We start from the raw sequence: 24,031 nt of genomic DNA, 5'->3' as shown, positions 1-24,031 counted from the left end.
CACCAAGTATATACTGAATGCCTTACAAATCCAGGTAGATATCCATTCTCAAAGAATTTGAGTGGAAAATGTTAACGTGTAAACAAATAATAAAACCTAAGTGTGACTTTATTGAAAACATGACGCTTTCCTACATAAAGAACACAGGGTAGAATATGTTAACTCTCAGAGGTGAAATATAACAAAGGATTGCTATAGCAGTCCTTTCTTGAAGCTGTGTCTCCTAGGTTTACTTTTTCCTTTCCATTCCTAAAGGAGTCATCATCTGGTGACCAGATGATTATAAGTGCCTCCTACTTATCTTGAAGAAATCTCTTTCCCATGCAGAATGGTTTATGTTCACTTGCCAGGTTGCATCATTGCTCATTTCCTGTAAGAATATTCTGTTTAAAGATCTGTAACTCCCTGCTTAGCTTTCAAGACCTTCTACATGCTGCTACCTACCACCAACCAATTCAATCCCATCTCCCACAACCTTTCAAAGACCTTCACTATTCCAGCCAGGAATAAAGACTCTCCCTCAAGTAACATTCTAATTTGCCCTGCTGTGCCTTTTTACTTTTTCCAATATATTGAAATATATCAGTTTTCAATATATGCTCTTTGACTGTAGCAACTCTGAGAGGTGAAGGTAGATGCGGGGAGGAAAGAGATAAGGGTCTCCTAAACAGAACTTGAGGTGGGGAAACAGTATGTGCTAAGGCTCTTTATCATTCTCTACTGCAGCAGGTTCTGGGAAAGTCCCATTTGGCAGAGCTTCTTGCCAGGACCTATAGCCATATCACAAACTTCAGGCTTGTCCTCAAGGTACACACACCATTGCGTTACACTTGCCAGGTGTGGGAATAACTAATTGGTAGTGGCCAAATGAGCTACAAATAAGCTATAACAACCAGGATGAGACGACTAGGTTTGCTGTAAAACTGCCTGCATATATAGACACTGAAAGCCACAATCCTCTTTGATAGTATTAAGAAAGCACTGTCAGTTTTTTGTAGGTGTGATAATGATATTAAGGTATTTATTTAAAAAAAAGAGCCTCTCTCTCTCTCTATATATATATATATATATGTATGTATACATAAAACATATATCTATTTTAAATATCCTTATCCTGGAAGGGTCCTTATATTTTAACTATGTATGCTGAAATATATTTACAGATGAAATTATATCAAAATATTTACAGATGAAATTATATCAAAATGCCTTGCTTTAAAACAATTTAGGGTAATGGGGGGACAGAAATGGTGGCATACATAAAACAAAATTGACAATGAGTTGATAATTGTTGAAACTGTGTGATGGATACATGGGAGTTCATTATTTTCTTTACTTTTGCATTTATGTGAAATTTTCCATAGTAAATCATTTTTTAAAAAGTCATCCTTTCTAACACAATTGTGTTCTCTTCTGCCCATCAAGGCCTAGGCTCATTTCATATGGCTTCATTTTTATTTGGGAGTGAAAAATAAACCCTTCAATGGCCAAGAGTTAATTTCATTTTTGGAATACAAACAGCCCAGACTGGTCACTGAGAAATAGGTCTTGGATCACCCTCTAAATCTTGGCAACAAGTTACCCTGCTATCTAAAAAGTAAGGTCTCCACGTTCCACCATGAGCTTAGGCTGTAATTTCCATGAGGGCAGGGCCATATCTGTTTATTTATCATTGATCCCATGGTTGATCTAGCACAATGCCTGCCTCATAATGAGTGCTTAATAAGTATGTGTGGATGGAATGAAAACATTTTTCAGAGGTCAGAAAGGAGCAGGGCAACTGTGTCCTTGGTAGGGGAAACAGAGCTATAATAATCCTTGGGAAAGCTTTCTAAAAGTCCAAATGATTTGTTTTACCATTGGCTCTACATGGGCCTCTCCACAGGAACTTAGCAAGTGTTGTGGGGGGTGACAGGTAGGACACTGCAAGAAAGATCATACTGGGCAGGGGAACAATCTTCCTTCCTCTTAATATTCCGATATATATTCAAGTCCATCAGCCAAAGGCAGAGCTAGCATTTAAACTCAGGTTCTCAAATTCTTTTCTCCAGATGGTCTGAGATACCTCTTGGTACTGTGGTATCTGTTCACCTAGATAAGTTTCTGCCTTGGATAGCACTGGTGAACTTTCCAAACTTACCCAGCAGTCATGAAAGGAAGCTAGCTGCTCCTATTCTTAACCATGCAGTTATTAAATCTTTTCCCACCTGTTCCTTTGAGGACTGTAGCTGCTTTTCTTATAAAAAATCCTTGAGATCAACTGCAAAAGGGGTTTTCTCTTTGAAAACTCAAGTCCGGTGATCTGCCAGACACAATCTCTGGAAACTATTTAAGTCCTACAATTCTGTTCTAAAACAAACAAACAAAAAAATCAGAAAATGTGCCAAATTTTGTTTCTCTGCACTCATTGAAGTGGCCTTCTTTTCTAAAATTGGGGGGAAATTTGCTGTCCTTTTTCTCTTCTATGGTTAAGTCTCTAGCCCTTTGCTAAGAGGGCCCATCTACAGGATAACTGCCTAGGAGAACATGTAATTAGATACAAATAGCATAAGGGCTGTGGAGCTCGCTCCTGTCAAAGGAGGGAAGAAGAGCCTGGAACTGGGAAGAAAGAGGCATCATGGGTTACTATAAGTGTTACAAAACATTTTGCTGATTTATTATAACACATGCTGCAAAAATATAAGCAGGGGACTCTGTGGTACAGATAAAACAACACTATATTGATGACATAATTTCATTCCTAAAACAAAAATGAGAACTAACTGTGCAATTGTGCTAATTTTAGAAACTGGTTATCTAAATTATGAAGGTTTAAAACTTAAGGAATTCACAAAGTAGTTTATTAATCATTGTAGGTTTCACTCTACCACCCTTTTTCTTACCCATTTTCCATTAGGAAATCCACGACATATTTTTTCAAGCAGTAGAGGTGGGCATCCACAAGACCCGTGTGGAAACGTATTCTAGGGTGCCTGCAAAAAAAAAAAAAAAAAAAAAAAAAAGAAGAGGCTCACAATCAGGTAACATGGTCTCCATTCTATTATCAGGTAGTAGGCACTGGTAAGTTTATGAGGGTCAGAGGCATGCTGCTTACACCCCTTTCTGGGGAGACCAGGACAGTGGACCCCAGCCCTGACCCTACCAACATAAAAGGTCTTTTCCCTAGAAACCCTATGGCATACTTTCTGAGGCTTTTACGATTCTAAAGAAATCTGGTGAGATATTATATCACTGATAATCTACCTTCTTCTATTTGATCGTTAACTTTTTTTTTTTGAGACAGTCTTGCTCTGTTGCCTGGGCTGGAGTGCAGTGGCATGATCTTGGCTCACTGCAAGCTCTGTCTCCCAGACTCAAGCAATTCTTGTGCCTCAGCCTACCGAGTAGCTGAAACTATAGTTGTACACCACCATGCCCAGCTAATTTCTGTATTTTAGTAGAGATGGGGTTTCACCATGTTGGCCAGGCTGGTCTCGAACTCCTGGTCTCAAGTGATCCACCCACCTCAGCCTCCCAGAGTGGTGGGATTACAGGTGTGAGCCACCACACCTGGCCTCTATTATAAATTCTTACACACAATTCTTGTAACAAACATTTTCCTGCTTCTACCCTAATTATCCTATTTTCCTCAGACCATGCCATGCTTTCTTTTGCCTCCACAATTTGGTATGTATTCTCCATCTTCACAGAAGATGGAGTAAAATTCTATGAATAATCCTAACTTCCTACTCTTATTTATTCCTCAGGAATCACTCCAGGATACACTTCCTCTAGGAATCCTTCACCGACAACAGCTCCCACAAAACTTGGTATCTACCTCTATTGGATAACTTAACATACAGTAAAGAAACAGACTATTCACTTGTCTCTCTCTCCCACTAGACGGAAATTCAGTAGAGCAGAGATTTATCTTCACATCCTTAGCACTTAGCATTGTGCCTGACACAGAGTAAATGTTCAATAAATAGTTGTTGAATAAACAAATAAATGAATAAATGAGGTCAAATTAAGGCATCTGCGTAGGTGTAAAAAATGCCATGCTTGTAATGTCTGAGGTCATTTTATTTAATAAAAATAAACACCCAGGGAAGGGGAGTATGGTAAAAAAACAAAAAAGAAGAAGATTCCAGTCATAGATGCCTGGTTGTCTTCTAACTCTGTGTTGCTTGGCTTTGACTGCCTTGCAGGTTTTTATTTTTACTTTTAGAGACAGGGTCTTGCTCTGGCTGGAGACAGCCACTTGCCTAGGCTGGAGTGCAGTGGCACAATCATTGCTCACTGTAGCCTCTATCTCCTGGGCTCAAGTGATCCTCCTGCCTCAGCCTCCTGTAGCTGGGACTGCAGGAATGCACCACTACATCTGGCTAATTTCTTTTATTTTTAGTAGAGACAAGGTCTCGCTATGTTGCCCAGGCTGGTCTTGAACTCCTGAGCTCAAGCAATCCCCCTGCCTTGGCTTCCCAAAGTGCTGGGATTACAGGCATGAGTCACCACACCTGGCTGCCTTATTATTATCATGGGATCTAGATACCCCAGAAGCAATTTATCGAATAAGTTATGGTGTACCATGCTGGGCTTCTATTCTTTTGGGAAAAGTACAATAGAAGAGTCAGAGACTTGGGAATCCCACACCCATACCATACACAAGCTAATTAATGGATAAAGTGAGGATGAAGAGGAAAGTAAAAGGTACTTTCCCGGTTTAACTTTCTGAAATTCTCAAGTTCTAAGAAATTCCTCAAGGAATAGATTGTAGCAAATGTGAGTGTGACTGTAGCAAATGTGATTTGTGGTACCAGTGTTTCATTTGAACTCCACATCTTAATATTTCTCTCTTTTGATCTAACCAATTTGTAGAGCTGCAATCTCCTGTTCACTCCCTTGGCTTATAAATTCCTTTCATTATTCATATACTCCATATTATTTAATTTTCACAACTACCTTCTGAGGTAGATATATTACTCTAATTTTTATAGTTGAGTCAACTTGTACTGATCCAGCCAGCATACAAATAACTTAAAAGTCTGAATAAGTATCTTCTAAACTGTTATCAACCCCTAGTATATACGGCATAAAATCTACATAGTATTTTATAAGTGCTTTTTCAGTTTAAAAAAACTCTTATTCTTCCATTTTTTAAAAGACAAAATGTTCCAAAAATGTAATTGATATACTTGAAGATAGAGATGTAACTAGCTACCAGGCTGGAATATGTTGCAGGAACAGAAATGGGTGATTTGGAGATTTTTTTTTCCTTTCAGATTAAATGTGTAGTGAATATAAATCTTGGGACTGGGACATTAATGACATTTAAGTTGCCAAAAAGGAGGTTGCCTTTTTTCATTTTATTATTTTAGAATGATATTAGAAATAAAGATTGATATTTTAAAACAAAACAAAACCAAAAACCTCAAAGAGGTACAAATGAAATGTGAATAACTGGCTTATGGCTCTGGGCCAGGATGATGTTTTGAGTCTATATATAATACAGAAAGAAATCAATAAATGGAAATGAATAAGACATTTATTAAAAGTAGGCCAGGCATGGTAGCTCACACCTGTAATCACTTTGGGAGGCCAAGGCAGGAGGAATGCTTGGGCTCAGGAGTTCAAGACCACCTGGGCAACATAGAAAGGACCTGTCTCTACTGAAAATTTAAAAATTAGCTGGGTGTGGTAGTGCACACTTGTGGCTTCAACTACGTGGGAGGCTGAGGCAGGAGAATCACTTGAGCCTGGGAGGTCAAGGCTGCAGTGGGCCATGATTGTGCCACTACACTCCGGCCTAGGCACCAGAGGGAGATCCTGTCTCGAAAGAAAACAAAAAAGTACATAATGCAGTACTATAGTGCAGTGTAATGAGGAAGATGAAATTACTTCTGAAAAATGATTTTTGGAATTAAACGCACCTATGAATCTACCACTGCAGACTTGGTGTGATGGCTCATGCCTGTAAACCCAGCACTTTGGGAGGCCGACGTAGGCAGATCACTTGAGGTCAGGAGTTTCAGACTAGCCTGGCCCACATGGTGAAATCCCGTCTCTACTGAAAATACAAAAAATAGCCGGGTGTGGTGGTACATGCTTGTAGTCCCAGCTACTCGGGAGGCTGAGGTAGGAGGACTACTTGAACTCAGGAGGTGGAGGTTGCAGTGAGTTGAGATCTTGCCACTACACTCCAGCCTGGGCAACAAGCAAGACTGTCTCAAAAAAAAAAAAAAAAAAAAAAAAAAAAAGGCTGGGTGCAGTGGCTCACACTTGTAATCCCAGCACTTTGGGAGGCTGTGGTGGGTGGATCACCTGAAGTCGGGAGGTCGAGACCAGCCTGGCCAACATGGTGAAACCCCATGTCTCCTGAAAATACAAAAATTAGCCAGGTGTGGTGGCGCATGCCTTTAATCCCAGCTACTCAGGAGGCTGAGGCAGGAGAATCGCTGGAACTCGGGAGGCAGAGGTTGCAGTGAGCCGAGATCACACCACTGCACTCCAGCCTGGGTGACAGAGTGAGACTCTGTCTCAAAAAAGAGGAATGATACAATATTTATTCTTTTGTGACTGGCTTATTTCATTTAACATAAAGTTGTCAAGGTTTATCTACGTTGCAACATGTGTCAAAATTTCCTTCCATTTTAAGGCTGAATACATTCCCTTGTATGTATATACCACATTTTGTTTATCCATTCATCTGTTGATGAACATGTGGGTTTCTTCCACCTTTTGGCCATTGTGAGTAATGCTATGAACATGGGTGTATAAATATTTATTCAAGTCTCTGCTTTTACACATACACTTCTTAAAAAAATTATTTTAAGGAAAGAAAATTTCAAATATACATAAACTCCAGGATAAATTCTCATATATCCATCAATCAGGTTGAATAATTATCAACATTTTGCCAATCTTTTTTATTTTTGCTATAGTACTTATTATGAGTTGAATTGTGTTCTCCACAAAAGATACTGAAGTCGTAACCTTCCAGTACCTGTAAATATGATCATATTTGGAAATGGAGTCTTTGCAGATGATCAAGTTAAGATGAAGTCTTTTTTTTTCTGGCGGGGGGGCATTAATCCAATACAGGTAGTGTCCTTATAAAATGGGAAATTTGGACACAGAGACAGACATGTAGAGGGAAGATGAGGTAGAGATATGGGGAGAATGTCATCTATAAGCCAAAGATGCCTGAGGCTGCTAGACGATAGGAGAGAGGCATGAACAGATTCTCCCTTACCACCCTCAGAAGGAACCACCTGCTGACACCTTGGATTTTGGACTTCTACCCTCCAGAACTGTAAGACAATAAATTTCTGCTGTTCTAAGTCACCCAGTGTATGTACTTTGTTATGGCAATCCTAGCAAACTATACAGTATTTTAAAGCAAATGCCAGATATTGTGTCATTTTACCTATAAATATTTCAGTATGTGCAGTATATATTTCTAATTGCTAAGAACTTTACAATATAATTTTGATGTCATTATCAATGATTTAATAATGTCATCTAGTATTCTATCTGTATTGATTTGTCTTTTTCCATCTGGTTTATCTGATTTAAGATCCATTAAAGTTCTCACATTATATTTGCTTATTTTACTTTTTTGAGATGGAGTCTTGCTCTGTGACCCAGGCTAGAGTGCAGCGGCATGATCTCGGCTCACTGCAACCTCTGCCTCCCAGGTTCAAGTGATTCTCCTACCTCAGCCTCCAGAGTAGCTGGGGTTACAGGCACATACCACTAAACCTAGCTAATTTTTTATTTTTGGTAGAGATGGGGTTTTACCGTACTGGCCAGGCTGGTCTCCAACTCCTGGCCAGTGCTTCAGCCTCCCAAAGTGCTGGGATTACAGGCGTGAGCCACTGTGCCTGGCTACATTTGCTTATTTCATTTTTAAAAATTACAGCTGGGTGAGGTGGCGCATGCCTGTAGTTCCAGCTACAGGGGAAGCTAGTCTGGGCATCTCTCTCTCTCTCTCTCTCTCTGTGTGTGTGTGTGTCTGATACAGGGTCTTGCTCTGTTGTCCAGACTGGAGTGGAGTGGGGCAATCACAGCTCAGTGTAGCCTTGAACTCCTCGGCTCAAGCTATTCTCCTGCCTCAACCTTCTGAGTAGCTAGGACTACAGTCATGCCTCACCATGCCCAGTTAACTTTTCAAATTATTTGTAACAGGGTCTCACTATGTTGTCCAGGCTGGTCTTGAACTCCTGGGCTCAAGGGATCCTCCTGTCTTGGCCTTCCAAAATGCTAGGATGACAGGCATGGGCCACCACACCTGACCGAGACCTTGACTCTTAAAAAAAAAAAAATTCCCCTTTCTTATTCCCCTACGAAGCCATTAATCTGTTAGATTGGGTTACCTGTCTTATAGAACATCCATGTTCTGAATTTGGCTGATTGCTTTATCTTAGTGTCTTTTAGTTTTACTTATTTGTTTAGAGATGGGATCTCACTCTGTCACCCAGGCTAGAATGCAGTGGCACTATCTTAGCTCACTGTAGCTTCCAACACTTCAGTTCAAGCAATCCCCCTACCTCAGCCTCCCAAGTAGCTAGGATCACAGGTGCAAGCTGCCACACCTGGCTAATTTTGTATTTTTGTATGGGGCTTTACCATGTTGCCCAGGCTAATCTTGAACTCCCAGCCTCAAGCAATACTCCTACCTTGCCCTCTAAAAGTGCTGGGATTACAGGCATGAGCCACTGCCCTCAGCCTCTGTCTTAAACAAAACAAAACAAACAGCTTTATGGAAGTATAATTTACATACCATAAAATTCACCTGTTTTAGACATACAATTTAATGATTTTTAGAAAATGTACAGAGCTCTAAAACTATCACCACAATCCAGTTACAGAACATTTCTTTTACTCAAATAAGATCTCACATGTCTGTTTATAATCAAACATTCCCCTTTCCACCTCATTAAAGAGCTTCTGCACAGCAAAAGAAACTAGCAACAGAGTAAACAGACAACCTACAGAATGGGAGGAAATATTCTCAAACTATGCAACTGACAAAGGTGTAATATCAAGCATCTATAAAGAACTTAAATCAACAAGCAAAAAATAACCCCATTAAAAAGTCGGCAAAGGACATGAACAGACACTTCTCAAAAGAAGACATACAGGCAGACAACAAACACATGAAAAAATGCTCAACATCACTAATCATCAGAGAAATACAAATCAAAGCCACAATGAGATACCACCTCATGCCAGTCAGAATGGTTACTATTAAAAAGTCAAACAACAACAACAACAACAGATGCTGGTGAGACTGTGGAGAAAAAGAAATGTTTATATACTGTTGGTGGGAATGTAAACTAGTTCAGCCACTGTGGAAAGCAGTTTGGAGATATTTCAAAGAACTAAAACTAGAACTACCACTCAACCCAGCAATCCATTACTAGGTATACATCCAAAGGAAAAGAAATTGTTCTACCAAAAAGACAAGTGCCCTTGCATTCATCACAGTACTAGTCACAATAGCAGAGACATGGATTCAACCTAGGTGCCCATCAACAGTGGACTGGATAAAGAAAATGTAGTGCAATATATATAATGAAATACTATGCAGCTATAAAAAAGAACAAAATCATGTCCTTTGCAGCAACATGGATGCAGCTGGAGGCCATTATCCTAAACAAAGCAATGTAGAAACAGAAAACCAGATATCACACGGTCTCACTTATAAGTGGGAGCTAAACACTGGATACACATGGACATTAAGATGGGAACAATAGTCTGGGCACAGTGGCTCACATCTGTAATCCCAGCACTTTGGGAGGCCGAGGTGGGTGGATCACTTGAGGTTAGGAGTTTGAGACCAGCCTGGCCAACGTGGTGAAACCCCGTCTCTGCTAAAAATACAAAAATTAGCCGGGTGTGGTGGCATATACCTGTAATCCCAGCTACTCAGGAGGTTGAGGCAGGAGAATTGCTTGCACCCAGGAGGCAGAGGTTGCAGTTAGCTGATATCATGCCACTGCACTCCAGCCTAGGCAACAGAGCGAGAATCATCTCAAAAAAAAAAAAAAAAAAAAAAAAAAAGAGGGAACAATAGACAACTAGGATACATAACTGGGGGGAGGGAGGAGAGCAAGAGTTGAAAAAATACCTGTTTTGTTCTATGCTCACTACCTGGGTGATGGGTTCAATCGCACCCAAATCTCACCATCACACAATATACCATGTAACATACTTGCACATCTAAATAACAGTTGAAATAATAATAAAAAAAAACCCAATCCCCTTTCTTATTACATCTCAGGCAATCACTAATCTGCCTCCTGTCTCTATAGATTTATAGATTTGCTTTTTCTGTCACTTAAAAAAAAACTATAGCCATTCTAATGGGTGTGAAGTGGTATCATCAAGGTTTTGGTTTGCACTTCCCTATGACATGATGTTGAGGATCTTTTCATGTTCTTGTTAGCCATTTGTGTGTCTTCTTTGGTGAAATGTTCATTCAAGTCTTTTGCCTATTTTGAAATTAGGTTGTTAGTGATTTTTTTGAGTTGGAAGAGTTCTTATCTTTTCATTTCCTTATTTTCTTTCTTTTCTCAGAGATAGGGTTTCGCTCCATCACCCAGGCATGATCAAAACTGCAGCCTAGAACTCCTGGGCTCAAGTGATCCTAATGCCTCAGTTTCCCAAAGAGGTGGGACTACAGGCTCGTGCCATGCCTGGCTAATTAAAAAAAATAATTGTTTTTTTTGAGACAGAGTTTTGCTCTTGTTGCCCAGGTTGCAGTGCAATGGCGCGATCTTGGCTCACTGCAACCCCCGCCTCCCAGGTTTAAGGGATTCTCCTGCCTCAGCCTCCCGAGGAGCTGAGATTACAGGTGTCCACCACCATGCCCAACTAATTTCTGTATTTTCAGTAGAGATGGGGCTTCGCCATGTTGGCCAGGCTGGTCTCAAACTCCTGACCTCAGGTGATCCACCCGCCTCGGCCTCCCAAAGTGCTGGGATTACAGGCATGAGCCACTGAGCCCGGTCCCTTTAAGATTTTTTATAGAAATAGGGTCTCGCTTTGTTGCCCAGGCTCTTCTCAAACTCCCTGCCCCAAGTGGTCCTCCTGCCTCAGACTCCCAAAGTGCTGGGATTATAGGCATGAGCTACTTTATAGGCTGGGATTATAGGCATGGGCCTGGCCTTTTTTTTTTTTTTTCTTGAGACAGGGTCTCACTCTGTCATTCAGGCTGGAGTGCTGTGGCGTGATCACAACTCACTGCCCCCTCAACCTCCCTGGGCTCAGGTGATCCTCCCTCCTCAGCCTCCTGAGTAGCTGGGACTACAGGTGTGCAACACCACATCTGGCTAATTTTTGCATTTTCTTTGTAGAGACGGGTTTTGCCATGTTCCCCAGGCTGGTCTTGAACTCCTGGTTCAAGCAATCCACCTGGTTTGGCCTCCCAAAATGCTGGGATTACCTGCATGAGCCATTGCACCCGGCCCTCATTTTCTTAATAGTGTCTTTGGGGTTCAAAATCTTTAATTTTTAAGAAATAAAATTTATACAACTCTTACAGTTTTAGCTCTCATGTTAGGTCTGTAATCCATTTTCTTTTTTCTGTATGAAGTAAGGTAAGGTTCTAAATCAATCTTTCTGCAAGTAAGGATCAAACTGTTCTAGCACAATTTGTGTAAAAATCTATCCTTTCCCTGTTGAGTTGCCTGGGCATCTCAGGTGAAAATCAATTGACCATAAACCTAAGGGTTTATTTTTGGACTCTTAGTTCTGTTCCACAGATCTGTTTGTCTGTCCTTATGCCAGTACCATACTTGTCTTGACTACCATAGCTTTATAGTAAGTTTTGAGCCTGGGAAGCATAATTTCTTCAACTTTTTTGTTGTTTTTCAACGATGTTCTGGATATTCTGTGTTCTTCGTATTTCCATATAACTTTTAAGATCAGCTTGTCAATTTCAGCAAAAAAATCCAACTGAGATTCTAACAGGGTTTGTGGTAATCCTATAGATCTGTGAGAGCTGCCCTCTTAGACCACTTGGGCCCAGGAAGTCGAGGCTGCAGTGAGCTATGATTGCACTACTGCACCCCAGCACCTGGGTGACTAAGCAAGACCCTGTCTCAAAATAATTAAAAAAAAGAAAGAAAGAAAGAAAGAAATGTTCCCAGTTGGGCGCAGTGGCTCATGCATGTAATCCCAACACTTTGGGAAGCCAATGTGGGAGGACTGCTCAAGCTCAGGAGTTCAAGACCAGCCTGGGCAATATAAGGAGACCTTGTCTCCACAAAAAAATAAAGAAAGAAAAATTAGCCAGGCGTGGTGGCGCGTGCCTGTGGTCCCAGCTACTTGGGCGTCTCAGTTGGGAGGACTGTTTGAGCCCAGGAGCTCAAGGCTGCTGTGAGCCATGAACGCACCACTGTACTCCAGCCTGGGCAACAGAAAAGAGACCCTCTCTTAAAATAAAATAAAATAAAATAAATAAAAAATAAAAAATTAAAAAAAATAAAATAAAATAATAAATAAAATAAAATAAAATAAATAAAATAAAATAGCTCCCAAAGAAGCAGCTGCCTGCTTTCGGCAGATTACTTTTAAATTTCGAGGAGTTCAAGAACCAAGCTGTACCCGTGTTTCAATATTTATTTACCCAAGTTTGTTCCAAATATTAACAACACATACTGTATGTCAGGGACAAAGCTTTAGGATTTCTAGGGAAGCTGTAAGAAAGACTAACACACAGCTACTGGTCTATGAGATTATGCAGGACTGCATACTTTGAACTTTTCTGAGATTTGCTTTAATTTAAAGAAAACTGAACACAAAGATATATGTACCACGAACATTGTACAAAACATCTGTGAACCATAGAGCTAGGGAATAAAAAAAGCAGTTCAGAAAGGCAGTCTTGAAAGAAGGAAATATGTCCATGAAAGACAAAATTAGTACTTTAAATGTCCAAAGCTCTTAGTGACTCTAAAAAAAGGTCTTTAGTTAACAACAAGATCTTTAATTTTCCCCCAAAAGATCTCCAGGGATTTTCAGATCCTCATTCCCTTCAAATCTACAAAGGTCCCCAGGCTCAGGGCAATGCCAAATGTTCTTGAGGTCTGCTCACTTCTTCCCCGCTCCCAGCATCATCATGTGTGTAGGAGGAACTGAGTTGTTTTTATCCTGCTCACTGCATAAGTACAGCAGAAGCCAACTGGGAGTTCTATTCCCCAATATGCTCCTTGTACAATGCTTAGTTCCTAGAAGGGTGGGTAGAAAAGAGCTGACAGGAAAAGCAGTTTATAGTAGCTGCATGTTTAAAAACTGAAATTCATCTAGACACCCTGTGTGAACACATTTAGATTTTCAGCATTGCTGTGAATGAGACCGTAAGAATTTCTAGCCTAGTGGGAGAACTGGTGTGCATGTTGATATAGTCCACAGTGACTCAGTGAGGAAGGAAAGCCATCATTAATTTAAACTGAGTGTTGGCTAGGTGTGGTGGCTCATGCCATAATCCCAGCACTTTGGGAGGCCAAGGTGGATGGACCACCTGAGGTCAGGAGTTTGAGACCAGCCTGGCCAACATGGGAAAACCCTGTCTCTACTAAAACTACAAAAAAATTAGCCAGGTATGGTGGCATGCACCTGTAATCTCAGCTACTCAGGAGGCTGAGGCAGGAGAATTGCTTGAACCCAGGAGGTGGAGGTTGCAGTGAGCTGAGATCATGCCACTGTACTCCAGCCTGGGAGACAGGGCAGACTCCATCTCAAGAAAACAAAACAAACAAACAAAAAAACCCAAAAAACTGAGTGTGTCCTGCCAGCTTATATGGCTGCACAGAATGACTCTTTCCAAACCAAGCTAAGTTCAAAGTTTGGGGATCAGAGAATAGTATTGGGTGAGAACAGAATGAAGAAAACCCAGTTGCACACAAAAAAGTCAAATACAAGAGAAACTTACTTCTATCACAGGCTTCTCTTTGCATAAATATGAATGTTAACAGAGAAGGAAGTGTCATGGACGGCTTCTGAATTCAGATGCCAGTGGAACTGGAGCTTGAAACAATTACTCATAAAACCAGAGATAACAATTCGGATGAGGATAAAAGCCTCCTACAGTAACCTAACTATCTTGCAGTGTTCAATGCAGCAACATAAACAACTCCTCTATTTGAAGACCTTCAGATAATCACCTTCTACTTTATTTGGCAATCTTTTTTTTTTTTTTTTTTTTTTTTGAGACGGAGTCTCGTTCTGTTGCCCAGGCTGGAGTGCAGTGGCATGATCTCGGCTCACTGCAAGTTCTGCCCCCTGGGTTCATGCCATTCTCCTGCCTCAGCCTCCCGAGTAGCTGGGACTACAGGTGCCCGCCACCATGCCCGGCTAATTTTTTGTATTTTTAGTAGAGATGGGGTTTCACCATGTTAGCCAGGATGGTCTCGATCTCCTGCCCTCGTGATCTGCCCACCTCGGCCTCCCAAAGTGCTGGGATTACAGGTGTAAGCCACCGCGCTCAGCCAGATTTGGCAATCTTAAACATGTTCCAACAAAGAAGCATCTTCTCTCCCATTAAAAGAATCAGAGCTAATTCACTATTCCCTAATCACTGCAATTTAGAAGAAACTAGAGACCAAGATATGCTTGAAATAATCAAGTTTGCTCAGAACTAGGGAAAAGGGAATGACCTATGGCTACTACTTACTAGCTACCTATAATTTTAACAAGCGATGCTGGGGCAAGCACCTGTGGTGTGGCTATCTGGTATTTGCTATATAGGAAGGCACTAGCCATACGATCCCAATGCCTGATCTTGGTTGCACTGTAAGTGGTAGGAATAACAGATTCTTGATTGTTAGGAGTGCATATGGAGTTATCAAACTAGAGGTCTGCCTGTTCAGCAGGGTAGGCTATGACACCATAGCCCTGAGGTGCTCAGGCCCTCTCCAAAAAAAGCAGTTGTGTTGAGGTGAAAACCCTGGACTCAAAGCAGCAGAGACTGCCAACAGTGGAAGGATTCTTAAGAGTTCCAAGTGCTGCTCCAGGTCCAGTTTTTAGGTGACCTTGTGGGTTTGTTCTTGTCCACATCCAGCTTTCCTTTCTGACTGATGATTCGGCTGACTGATAGTGATTTCAGGCTCAACACTAGACACAGAAACAACAGCATACATATACTACTCTACGAGCTTCCATAATTGTGTAATAAATCCTTTATTCTCTATGACTCACAGCATTTCTGTTTCTCTGATATAAAAATTGCTACAAGAAGTGGTCCTGGAAAAAAAAAAAAAGAATTTTAAAGATGGGTTTGCTGAACTTGTTCTGTGTTATTTGGAATTGGTTTTCTGATCTGATTAGATTTAAAGTCCTATCAACTAATTGAATGAGGCCCACCCAGATTAGCCGAGATAATCTCTCTTACTTAAAATCAATGGATTGTTGATATTAATTACATACAAAAATACCTTCATAACAACACCTAGATTAGTGTTTGATGGAATAAATGGGTACTACAGACTAGCAAAATTGATACATAAAACTAACCATCACACAGACTAATGAGAGCCACACGTCTAGTAAGTAACACAGGAATTAGCAAAGCCTTCCTAGGCAGAATCACACTGCTGTTCACCCTCGCCCATCTCAACTCAGCGTGCCAGAACCTGCTGAGATCTAGAAGCATCTCACTCCCCAAGAGGTGCTCAAGAAAGCACTCTGCACAGCACCATTGACAAGAAGCTTCTACTCAAAGATGAGCCCAAGAGTGTTACGTCTTTCAAGCTATCCTTCTAAGCTGTCCGGCCCATACAACACTGGGTGGGGAAAACTGATACATTAATTTGCACTCCACTCTAGTCTCACTGGTCTAGCTAATATGACATTTCAGCAGGTCATGCCCATCATGAGGTAGAGTCTATTTTCTCATCTCATGAATCTAGGCTGGCCTTGTGACAGCCTTGACCAGAATTCTCCCAAGTACACAAGCAATATTCCTATTGTCTTCAGGCCTGGTTCCAAGCTGGTTGTGTAGGAGATGGTCATGGCAAAGGTTCAGTGAAGGATCACTCAGGAGTTCATGCCTCAAAGCTTTGTTTCAGCTTCTGCATGGCTAGAGTTATACTAAATTAGACAGAGTTTCACTCTTGTTGCCCAGGCTGGAGTGCAGTGGCATGATCTCGGCTCACTGCAACCTCCGCCTCTCAGGTTCAAGCGATTCTACTGCCTCAGCCTTCCGAGTAGTTGGGATTACAGGCATGCGCCACCACACCCGGCTCATTTTTTGTATTTAGTAGAGACATGGTTTCATTATGTTGGTCAGGCTGGTCTTGAACTCCTGACCTCAGGTGATCCGCCCGCCTCAGCTTCCCAAAATGCTGGGATTACAGGCATGAGCCACCGTGCCCGGGATAAAAGATATTATAAAACAACCTAGCTCAGACATTCCCCACCCTTGAGGTTCAACAGCTGGGTAAATAACTTTCTCCTAAGTACCAGGTATGTACAAGACACAAAGTTGACATCTATATATTAATGCTTACAAATGTATATCTGAAGCACAATCCTATCCTCTGAACACTGAGTCTATATATGACTTCCTCCTGTTTACCTGGATCCCCAAATGAACTTCGGATCTCCCTGCCACAAACCCAGTGCTTCCTATCTCATTATTATCCTGCTGCTCAAACCTGAAATGTGAGTCTTTTTTGACACCACTACACTTCTCAACCCCAAGGTTCAAACAACAAATCCTCAGATTTTACCTGCTAAATCCTTCTCTATCTACTTTTCTCCAACTCCACTGTCAATACCCTAGTTCAAATTACCATTACTTCTTACCTGGATTACTACAATACCTTCCCTTACTTGGTCTCTCTGCATCTCCTCTTACCCAACTCCAATCCTTTCTCCATATTGCATCCAGAGTTATCTTTCGAACGCAAATTTGATTGTGTCATTCCCTGCTTAAAATGTTTTGGTAGTGGCTGGGCGCAGTGGCTCATGCCTGTAATCCCAGCACTTTGGGAGGCCGAGATGGGCTGATCACGAGGTCAGGCGATGAAGACCATCCTGGCCAACATGGTGAAACCTCGTTTCTACTAAAAATACAAAAATTAGCTGGGCGTGGAGGGGCGTGCCTGTAATCCCAGCTACTTGGGAAGCTGAGGCAGGAGAATTGCTTGAACCAGGGAGTCGGAGGTGGCAGTGAGCCAAGATTGTGCCATTGCACTCCAGCCTGGCGACAGAGCGAAACTCCATCTCAAAAACAAACAAAAAATGCTTTGGTAGTTGGGACTACAGTAGATTGTTTTAAAAATGGTCACAGCCGGGCATGGTGGCTCACACCTGTAATCCCAGCACTTTAGGAGGCTGAGGTGGGCGGATCACCTGAGGTCGGGAGTTCGAGACCAGCCTGACCAACATGGAGAAACCCTGTCTCTACTAAAAATACAAAATTAGCCGGGCGTGGTGGCTCATGCCAGCTACTCGGTGGCTGAGGCAGGAGAATCACTTGAACCCGGGAGGTGTAGCTTGCGGTGAGCCAAGATCGCGCCATTGCACTCCAGTCTGGGCAACAAGAGCGAAAATCTATCTCAAAAAAAAAAAAAAAAAAAAAAGATGGCCACAATTATTCCCCTCTCTGTACCCATATCCTTTTGTAAAGTGACTTTGCAGCTCCTCCCATCATGAGGTAGAGTCTATTTTGCATCTCATGACTCTGGGCTGGGCTTATGACTGCTTTGATCTAAAGAATGTGGTACAAATAATGCTGTTTCAGCCCTTTCTCCAATACACAAGATTAAGAAGTCTCAGCTCTGCCCATAAAGACTCTGTTGTCAAAGTACATTCAAACAGAAGATGACACTCTGGCTCCATTAATGTCCTCTTCCAACAAATTTATTGGGATCCTACTATATGTCAGGCCATGTATTAGACCTTAGACCTACAAAGACAAAATACAACCACTATCCTTATGTAACTTATAGTCCAGAGCAATACAGGGTTATAGATGTTACCACAGAACTTTCTTCAGTATATAGGGGAGCACAAAGGAAGAAGCACAGTTCTGCCTATGACAGGAAAGATTAGAAAATCTTCACAGAAAAATGATATTTGAGCTGAGTCTTGAAAGAAAAACGGGTACTTAGCCAGGGAGAGAAGAGTAACTTTGGCTGAAGGATTACCAGGAATGGTGAAAAGTAAAAGGACAAAGACATTAAAAGGAATGCAGAAGTTAAGAGAACTATAAGCAATTTTCCATAGCTACTGATAGAATGTTGAGAATGGGGTTGTGTTAGAGGTAAAGATGAGATATAAGGCTGGAGGGGTAAGCATGATTAGATAACTGAGGGCTTTAGGAATTTGTGCTTTATTCTACAAGCAATGTATTTATAGGTTTGGGGTAAAGAGAGTAGAAAGCAAAGTTGAAAATTCTGGAGAGTGTTGAAAAAACTAATGGAGAAAATGTTCCAGGAGTGACAGAAGAAAGGGGGTAAAAGGCATAAATGAAGGGACTGGCCCCAAACTTCTTCTTCTAATGCTGGAGGAAAGGAATCAAAGGTGGGTCTGAATAAAGGCAAAGTCATGGATGTGGTAGCTGGGGAAATCAGCAGACCCACGTTTTGACAGGAGAATGGTGATGGTAGAGAACAGCTTCTGAGAGGAGTGGAAAGCTGGCCCAGGACAAATGGAAGAATGCAGAAGTGGTTCTGAGGGTTCAGCTAAGATAGGAACCATGAATTTATAGTGCTGCCGATTTATATCCGTGCATATTTCTCCTAAAGACTTTGGACTTGGAGAGAAATGCCTGAAGGCACAGGACCTAGATTGGATGAAGAAGGAAATGAGGGGGGAAAAGAGAGACAGAATGAGAGAAAAAAGAGAGGGTAGGAGTGGTGGTAGTAAGGGACTAGAAAGGTTTGAGGCTGAAATAAGGAAACAGGATTCTGGGTAAAGATGGCAGATTAAACATAAGCGTTAACCCATCCTCCTTCTGAAAACTCATTGAAGTGTCAGTACAGATTTTTTTTTTTTTTTTTAAGTCATAAACCCACAAGGACAAAGACCACAAGAAGAGATAATGACAAAATTTTGGAAGCTGGAAAACAAAAGGATGGTGGTGGTAACAGATTTAGCATATCCAAGAAAGGTGAATCCTAAACCATCTATAAGGAAAGCTAAGAAGCAACTTGATTTGTATCTCAGGAACCCAGAAAGGATCAGGAATTGACAGCACAGCTTTTACCCACCCAGGCAGGAGACTGGAAGATTTTCTCTGAAGTCTATATAGCCAGCTCCAAAGCAAAGACTTAAAGATATTGACATGGGTTATCTTATAGCCATATCATTTTATAGAAGTAAATTAAAAGTACAGAAGAGTAAGAATACACTGGACAAGATACCTTGGGAAAGGTCTGTGATCCTAACTTCCACAAGCCCTTCTTCCCTTCTGTACCTGCCCCCACCCCAAACTGCAAATTAAGAGAGGTATTTTGGGAATTAGGGCTGGTTAGGAGCAGTGGAGGTACTAATTTACATAAATAGTATTTCCAGACTTCCATACCATTGGGAAAATAATCAAGGGTTTAAACCATTTCTCATCATCTGTAGTCCCAGAAATACAGATCTGACCATGATCTTTGAGGTCTTGACTGAAGTCCTTGACTCCCCAGATATAGATGTCTAAATCTTCCAAGATGACCTTGTGAACATTTTATTCCATTTTAAAGATATCCTTTAGGAGCTTGTTTTAATATTTTCATTACTCTTCCAGTAAAAAAGCTTGACAACTATTCAAAAGAAAACAATGTAACATTGGGGAAAAGCTACATGATTTTCTTATTAAATATTTGGCACAAATATCTTTTACTTATGAACTATTAAAAACATATGTCTGTCAGAAATAAAGCAGGAATTTTAGAGCTGGAGAGGGGGTTTCTTTAAAGACCAACTAAGCCAATTTCTGCTGGGGGAAACTGAGGCTTAGAAAAATAAAGTTATTTGCTCAAGGTCACACAGCTGGTTTGTCTCCAGACTAGACTGCAAATTCTCTGAACTTGAATTTTCAGTAACAAGCTCTTTCTACCAGGAACATTCTTTCCTACTACATGTAATGCCTCTCCAAGTCAGAAATGCAACAATCAGACATGTAGGAAAGGTGTTGTGCTTTGTTTAAATCCAACAAGGTCATAAGAATCTGGGCCCTTTGAGGTAAAGTTGTTAGCACTGACTGATGACTAAATAGCTTGCTGGGGAGGCTGCCTCTGCACCTGACCATATTCTAACAAGTGTCTTTGAAATCAAGCAAACATTTTATCCCTCCTCACCCCCCCAACTAATGCTTTTTTTTTCTTTCTTTCTTTCTTTTTTTTTTTAAAGAGAGAAATGAGTCTTGCTATGTTGCCCAGGCTGGTCTGAAACTTCTGGGCTCAAGCAATCCTCCCACCTCAGCCTCCTAAAGCGCTGGGATTACAGGTGTGAGCCACCACACCCAGCCTCTCTCTCAGAAAGAGAAAACTGATGGGATGTACATTCTATCATTGTCCTTTTCTCTCTCTTTTTTCAATTTTTTTTTCATAGGTTTTGGGGGAACAGGTGGTATTTGGTTACATGAGTAAGTTCTTCAGTGGTAATTTGTGAGATTTTGGCACACCCATCTCCTGAGCAGTGTACACTGAACCCAATTTACAAAAGTTAAAAAAACTTTACAAGAAGTTTCTGATTTTCCTATATACATGAAGGCCTTATCCAAGGTAACTGGTGTTTGCCCACTAGGAACTAGCCTCCATCTTTGGAAATTCAGCGTTTTAAAAAAGATAAAAACAGAAGGAAGTACTGTATTCTCATAATCAGAAAGCGCTTGAAAATCTGAATCTAATTAGCTTTTAACCAGCATCTCACTTGAGGCAGGAGGAGCACAACACCCCAGAGGGTCATAGGAATGAGAGAATATTTTTATGCATATTTATCCAGCCAGCAACCCTTTTATAACTACACACCAAAGATCCTGAATCACTGGGGTGTGGATTATAAATCAGAAGAACAAGGAAAAAAATCTGCCAACAACTAAAAATGCAGCCTAGTCTTAGGAAACTGACAGAAGATCTGCTCTCAACGACCCCAGTGCTTAGTCAAGGCCCTGAACTTGACATCTATGAAGGAAAAAGACACATCCACCTGCTCTTCATTATCACCTCACCTCTGACTAGGTCCATCTTCTTTGCTCCCATCATGCCCAAGCCTTGCTCTCGTTGTCAAATGTAATTACAATTAAGGCATTTACTAACACTCCATTGTATGGAGCCATAAACTAGTTCCCACAGAGGTTAAAAAGAAAATAGAAAACAACCTCCACCCACCCTTTAGTTGTAACCAGAGAAACATGAGTCTTGCTTTTAAGAACTTAATGTCTAAGGCTGCTATCTCTAATACAGAACAAAGCATAAACATCAGTGCTTGATGGATGCAAGTGAGTCAGGTCCCTCATTTCACATAATAATTGCTAATCACAATTAGTTTTCCTTTCTGTATTCCAAAGGACAGAATTCCTTGAGAGTCTTGAATTTAGCAGTGCAACACTGTGATACTTTTCAAGTCTTATATACCTTAAATCTATCCTACATACTTCTGTCAAATTATTTTTTTTCAGAATCCTATATTTGAATAATCATTTCCTTCCTCAAAAGTTTTTAATAATTCCCTGGTATTCAAGGCTCTCTATTTTTAGACCAACTTAACATCTCAGCCTTATCTCCTCAAGTTTCCCAACATGAACCTTCCATTCAGGTCAAACTGTCCTTCCCCACCTTTGCTCACGGCATTCTCCGCATATAGGATTCAGCTAGCTTCCCATGTCCCTTTCCATATCTGGACCAAATCAATCCTTCAAGTCCCAATTATTCTATTCTGTTTCCCTGACCACCTCAGCCCCTAGGATTAGATACCTCCTTTGAATTCTTAGAACACTGTCTGTTGGCCATAACTGTTCAGTATCTGATATCCCTTGCTATTGTTTGTTAACCTTTTTCATGCATAAATGAATCTTCCACCAAGGCTGATGAGCTTTTGAGATAAACTCCCCTGCCTCAAGGAAAAAGTCTTCTGCCTTAAATACCAAAACAGTGGTCTGACCAGATTTGAAGGATATGTTCCTGAAGGTAGAATGGTCCTCATGAATAAGGACCAGTTCTGTCCCTAACTAGATACGACATTGAACAAAACCCCTTCTTCCTTGCTTTCAGAATCACTGCCTGAAATATAGAAGACTGGACTAACTAAATGACCTTCCAGCTGTGGCAGTTCGTAATTCTAGAAATATTACAAAAGCAATTGCGATTTTTCTTTAAAAAAAAAAAAAAAAGGCAAAAACTGCAATTACTTTTGCACCAGCCTAATAGCTACAAATAAGATCATATTTTTTAATACATTAAGAGATATTTATTGTTTAATTGCATCTTGTGGCGAGCTTTTCTGAAATACAAAAAAACTCCCTCTGCTTCCTACGTTTTGATTTTGATAAATGGATTTAGGAAAAAAAAAATCCAAAACAAAACCCTTACTTCTTTCTTCACAGAATTCCAGAGCTAGTCAGCTATATCCTGACCACCGTAAGAAACAAGCTGTGCTCACAAGATATTCTTTATGGAGAAAAAAAAGAACCTGAGTGGGGTCAGCAAACTACAGCCTGCCAGTTAGATGGCCCTGCTGCCTGTTTTAATGAAAAAAAAAAAAAAAAAAAAAAAAATCTTGTACAGATACGGTCTCGCTCTGTCACCCAGGCTAGAGTGCAGTGGCATGAAAAAAGTTCACTGTAGCCTCAAACTCCTGAGTGCAAGGGATCTTCTTGTCTCCGCCTCCCAAGTAGCTGGGATTACAGGCATGCATCACCAGGCCCAGGTAATTCTTCAAAAACTGAGATGGGGTCACAGGATGTTGCCCAGGATGGTCTCAAACTCCTGGCCTCAAGTGATCCTCTTGCCTCTGTCTCCCAAAGTGGACATTAGAGGTGTGAGCCACCGCACCCAGCCTTACTTGCTTTTAAAACTTCTTAAACTGGGAATTTTTTTTTTTTAGATGGAGTCTCACTCTTGTTGCCCAAGCTGGAGTGCAATGGCGCAATCTCGGCTCACTGCAACCTCCGCCTCCCGGGTTCAAGTGATTTTGCAGCCTCAGCCTCCCAAGTAGCTGGGACTACACGCACACGTCAACATGCCCAGGTAATTTTTTCAAAAACTTTTTGTAGAGATGGAGTCTCAGGATGTTGCCCAGGCTGGTCTCAAACTCCTGGCCTCAAGTGATTCTCTTGCCTTGGTCTCTCAAAGTGGACATTAGTGGTGTGAGCCACCGCACCCAGGCTTACTTGCTTTTAAAACTTTTTAAATTGGGAATTTTTTTTTTTTTTTTTTTTTTTTGAGACAGAGTTTCACTCTTGTTGCCCAAGCTGGAATGCAATGGCGTGATCTCGGCTCACTGCAACCCCCGCTTCCCAGGTTCAGTGATTCTCCTGCCTCAGCCTCCCGAGTAGCTGGGATTATAGGTGTGCGCCACCATGCCTGGGTAATTTTTTGTATTTTTAGTAGAAATGGGTTTCACTGTGTTAGCCAGGCTGGTCTCAAATTCCTTACCTCAGGTGATCCGCCCACCTTGGCCTCTCAAAGTGTTGGGATTATAGGCGTGAGCCACTGTGCCCAGCCAGAAAATTTTTTAAAATACAGAAAAGTACAAAGAAAAAAATAATAATCACCAATACTTCCACATTCCAGAATCGTTACTATCTCAGCATAAATGTTGTTTTTAAAAAAGAAACATCCCATTTATTTTATGAAAAAAGATGTACTTATCTTACAGAATTCAAGGATTTTAGAGAATTACTAAGAGTTTAAAAAATTCTCCCTCCCTTCCTTCCTTCCTTCCTTCCTTCCTTCTTCCTTCCTTCCTTCCCTCCCTCCCTCCCTCCCTTCCTTCTTTTGAGACAGAGTTCGCTCTGTCACCTAGGCTGGAGTGCACTAGCGCAGTCTTGGCTCACTGCTAGCTCCGCCTCCCGGCTTCACGACTCAGCCTCCCAAGTGGCTGGGACTAC

The 24,031-nt window shown here is 41.2% G+C and overlaps 1 protein-coding gene across 1 annotated transcript in view; it reads right to left on the bottom strand.

Annotated features, from left to right (window-relative positions):
* The window catches only part of EIF2B3 (eukaryotic translation initiation factor 2B subunit gamma), a 140,673-nt gene that overhangs the window by 41,908 nt on the left and 74,734 nt on the right, over nucleotides 1–24,031 (bottom strand). The window contains exon 6 of the mRNA XM_054490475.2: nucleotides 2,883–2,972. Within this exon, the coding sequence (XP_054346450.1) occupies nucleotides 2,883–2,972 (90 nt within the window). The remainder of the gene's footprint in view (nucleotides 1–2,882; nucleotides 2,973–24,031) is intronic.

This window comes from Pongo pygmaeus, chromosome 1 (genome assembly GCF_028885625.2).
Source record: "Pongo pygmaeus isolate AG05252 chromosome 1, NHGRI_mPonPyg2-v2.0_pri, whole genome shotgun sequence".
In the NCBI taxonomy this organism is placed as follows: Eukaryota; Metazoa; Chordata; class Mammalia; order Primates; family Hominidae; genus Pongo; species Pongo pygmaeus.
This window is presented reverse-complemented; position numbering and strand designations above follow the sequence as displayed.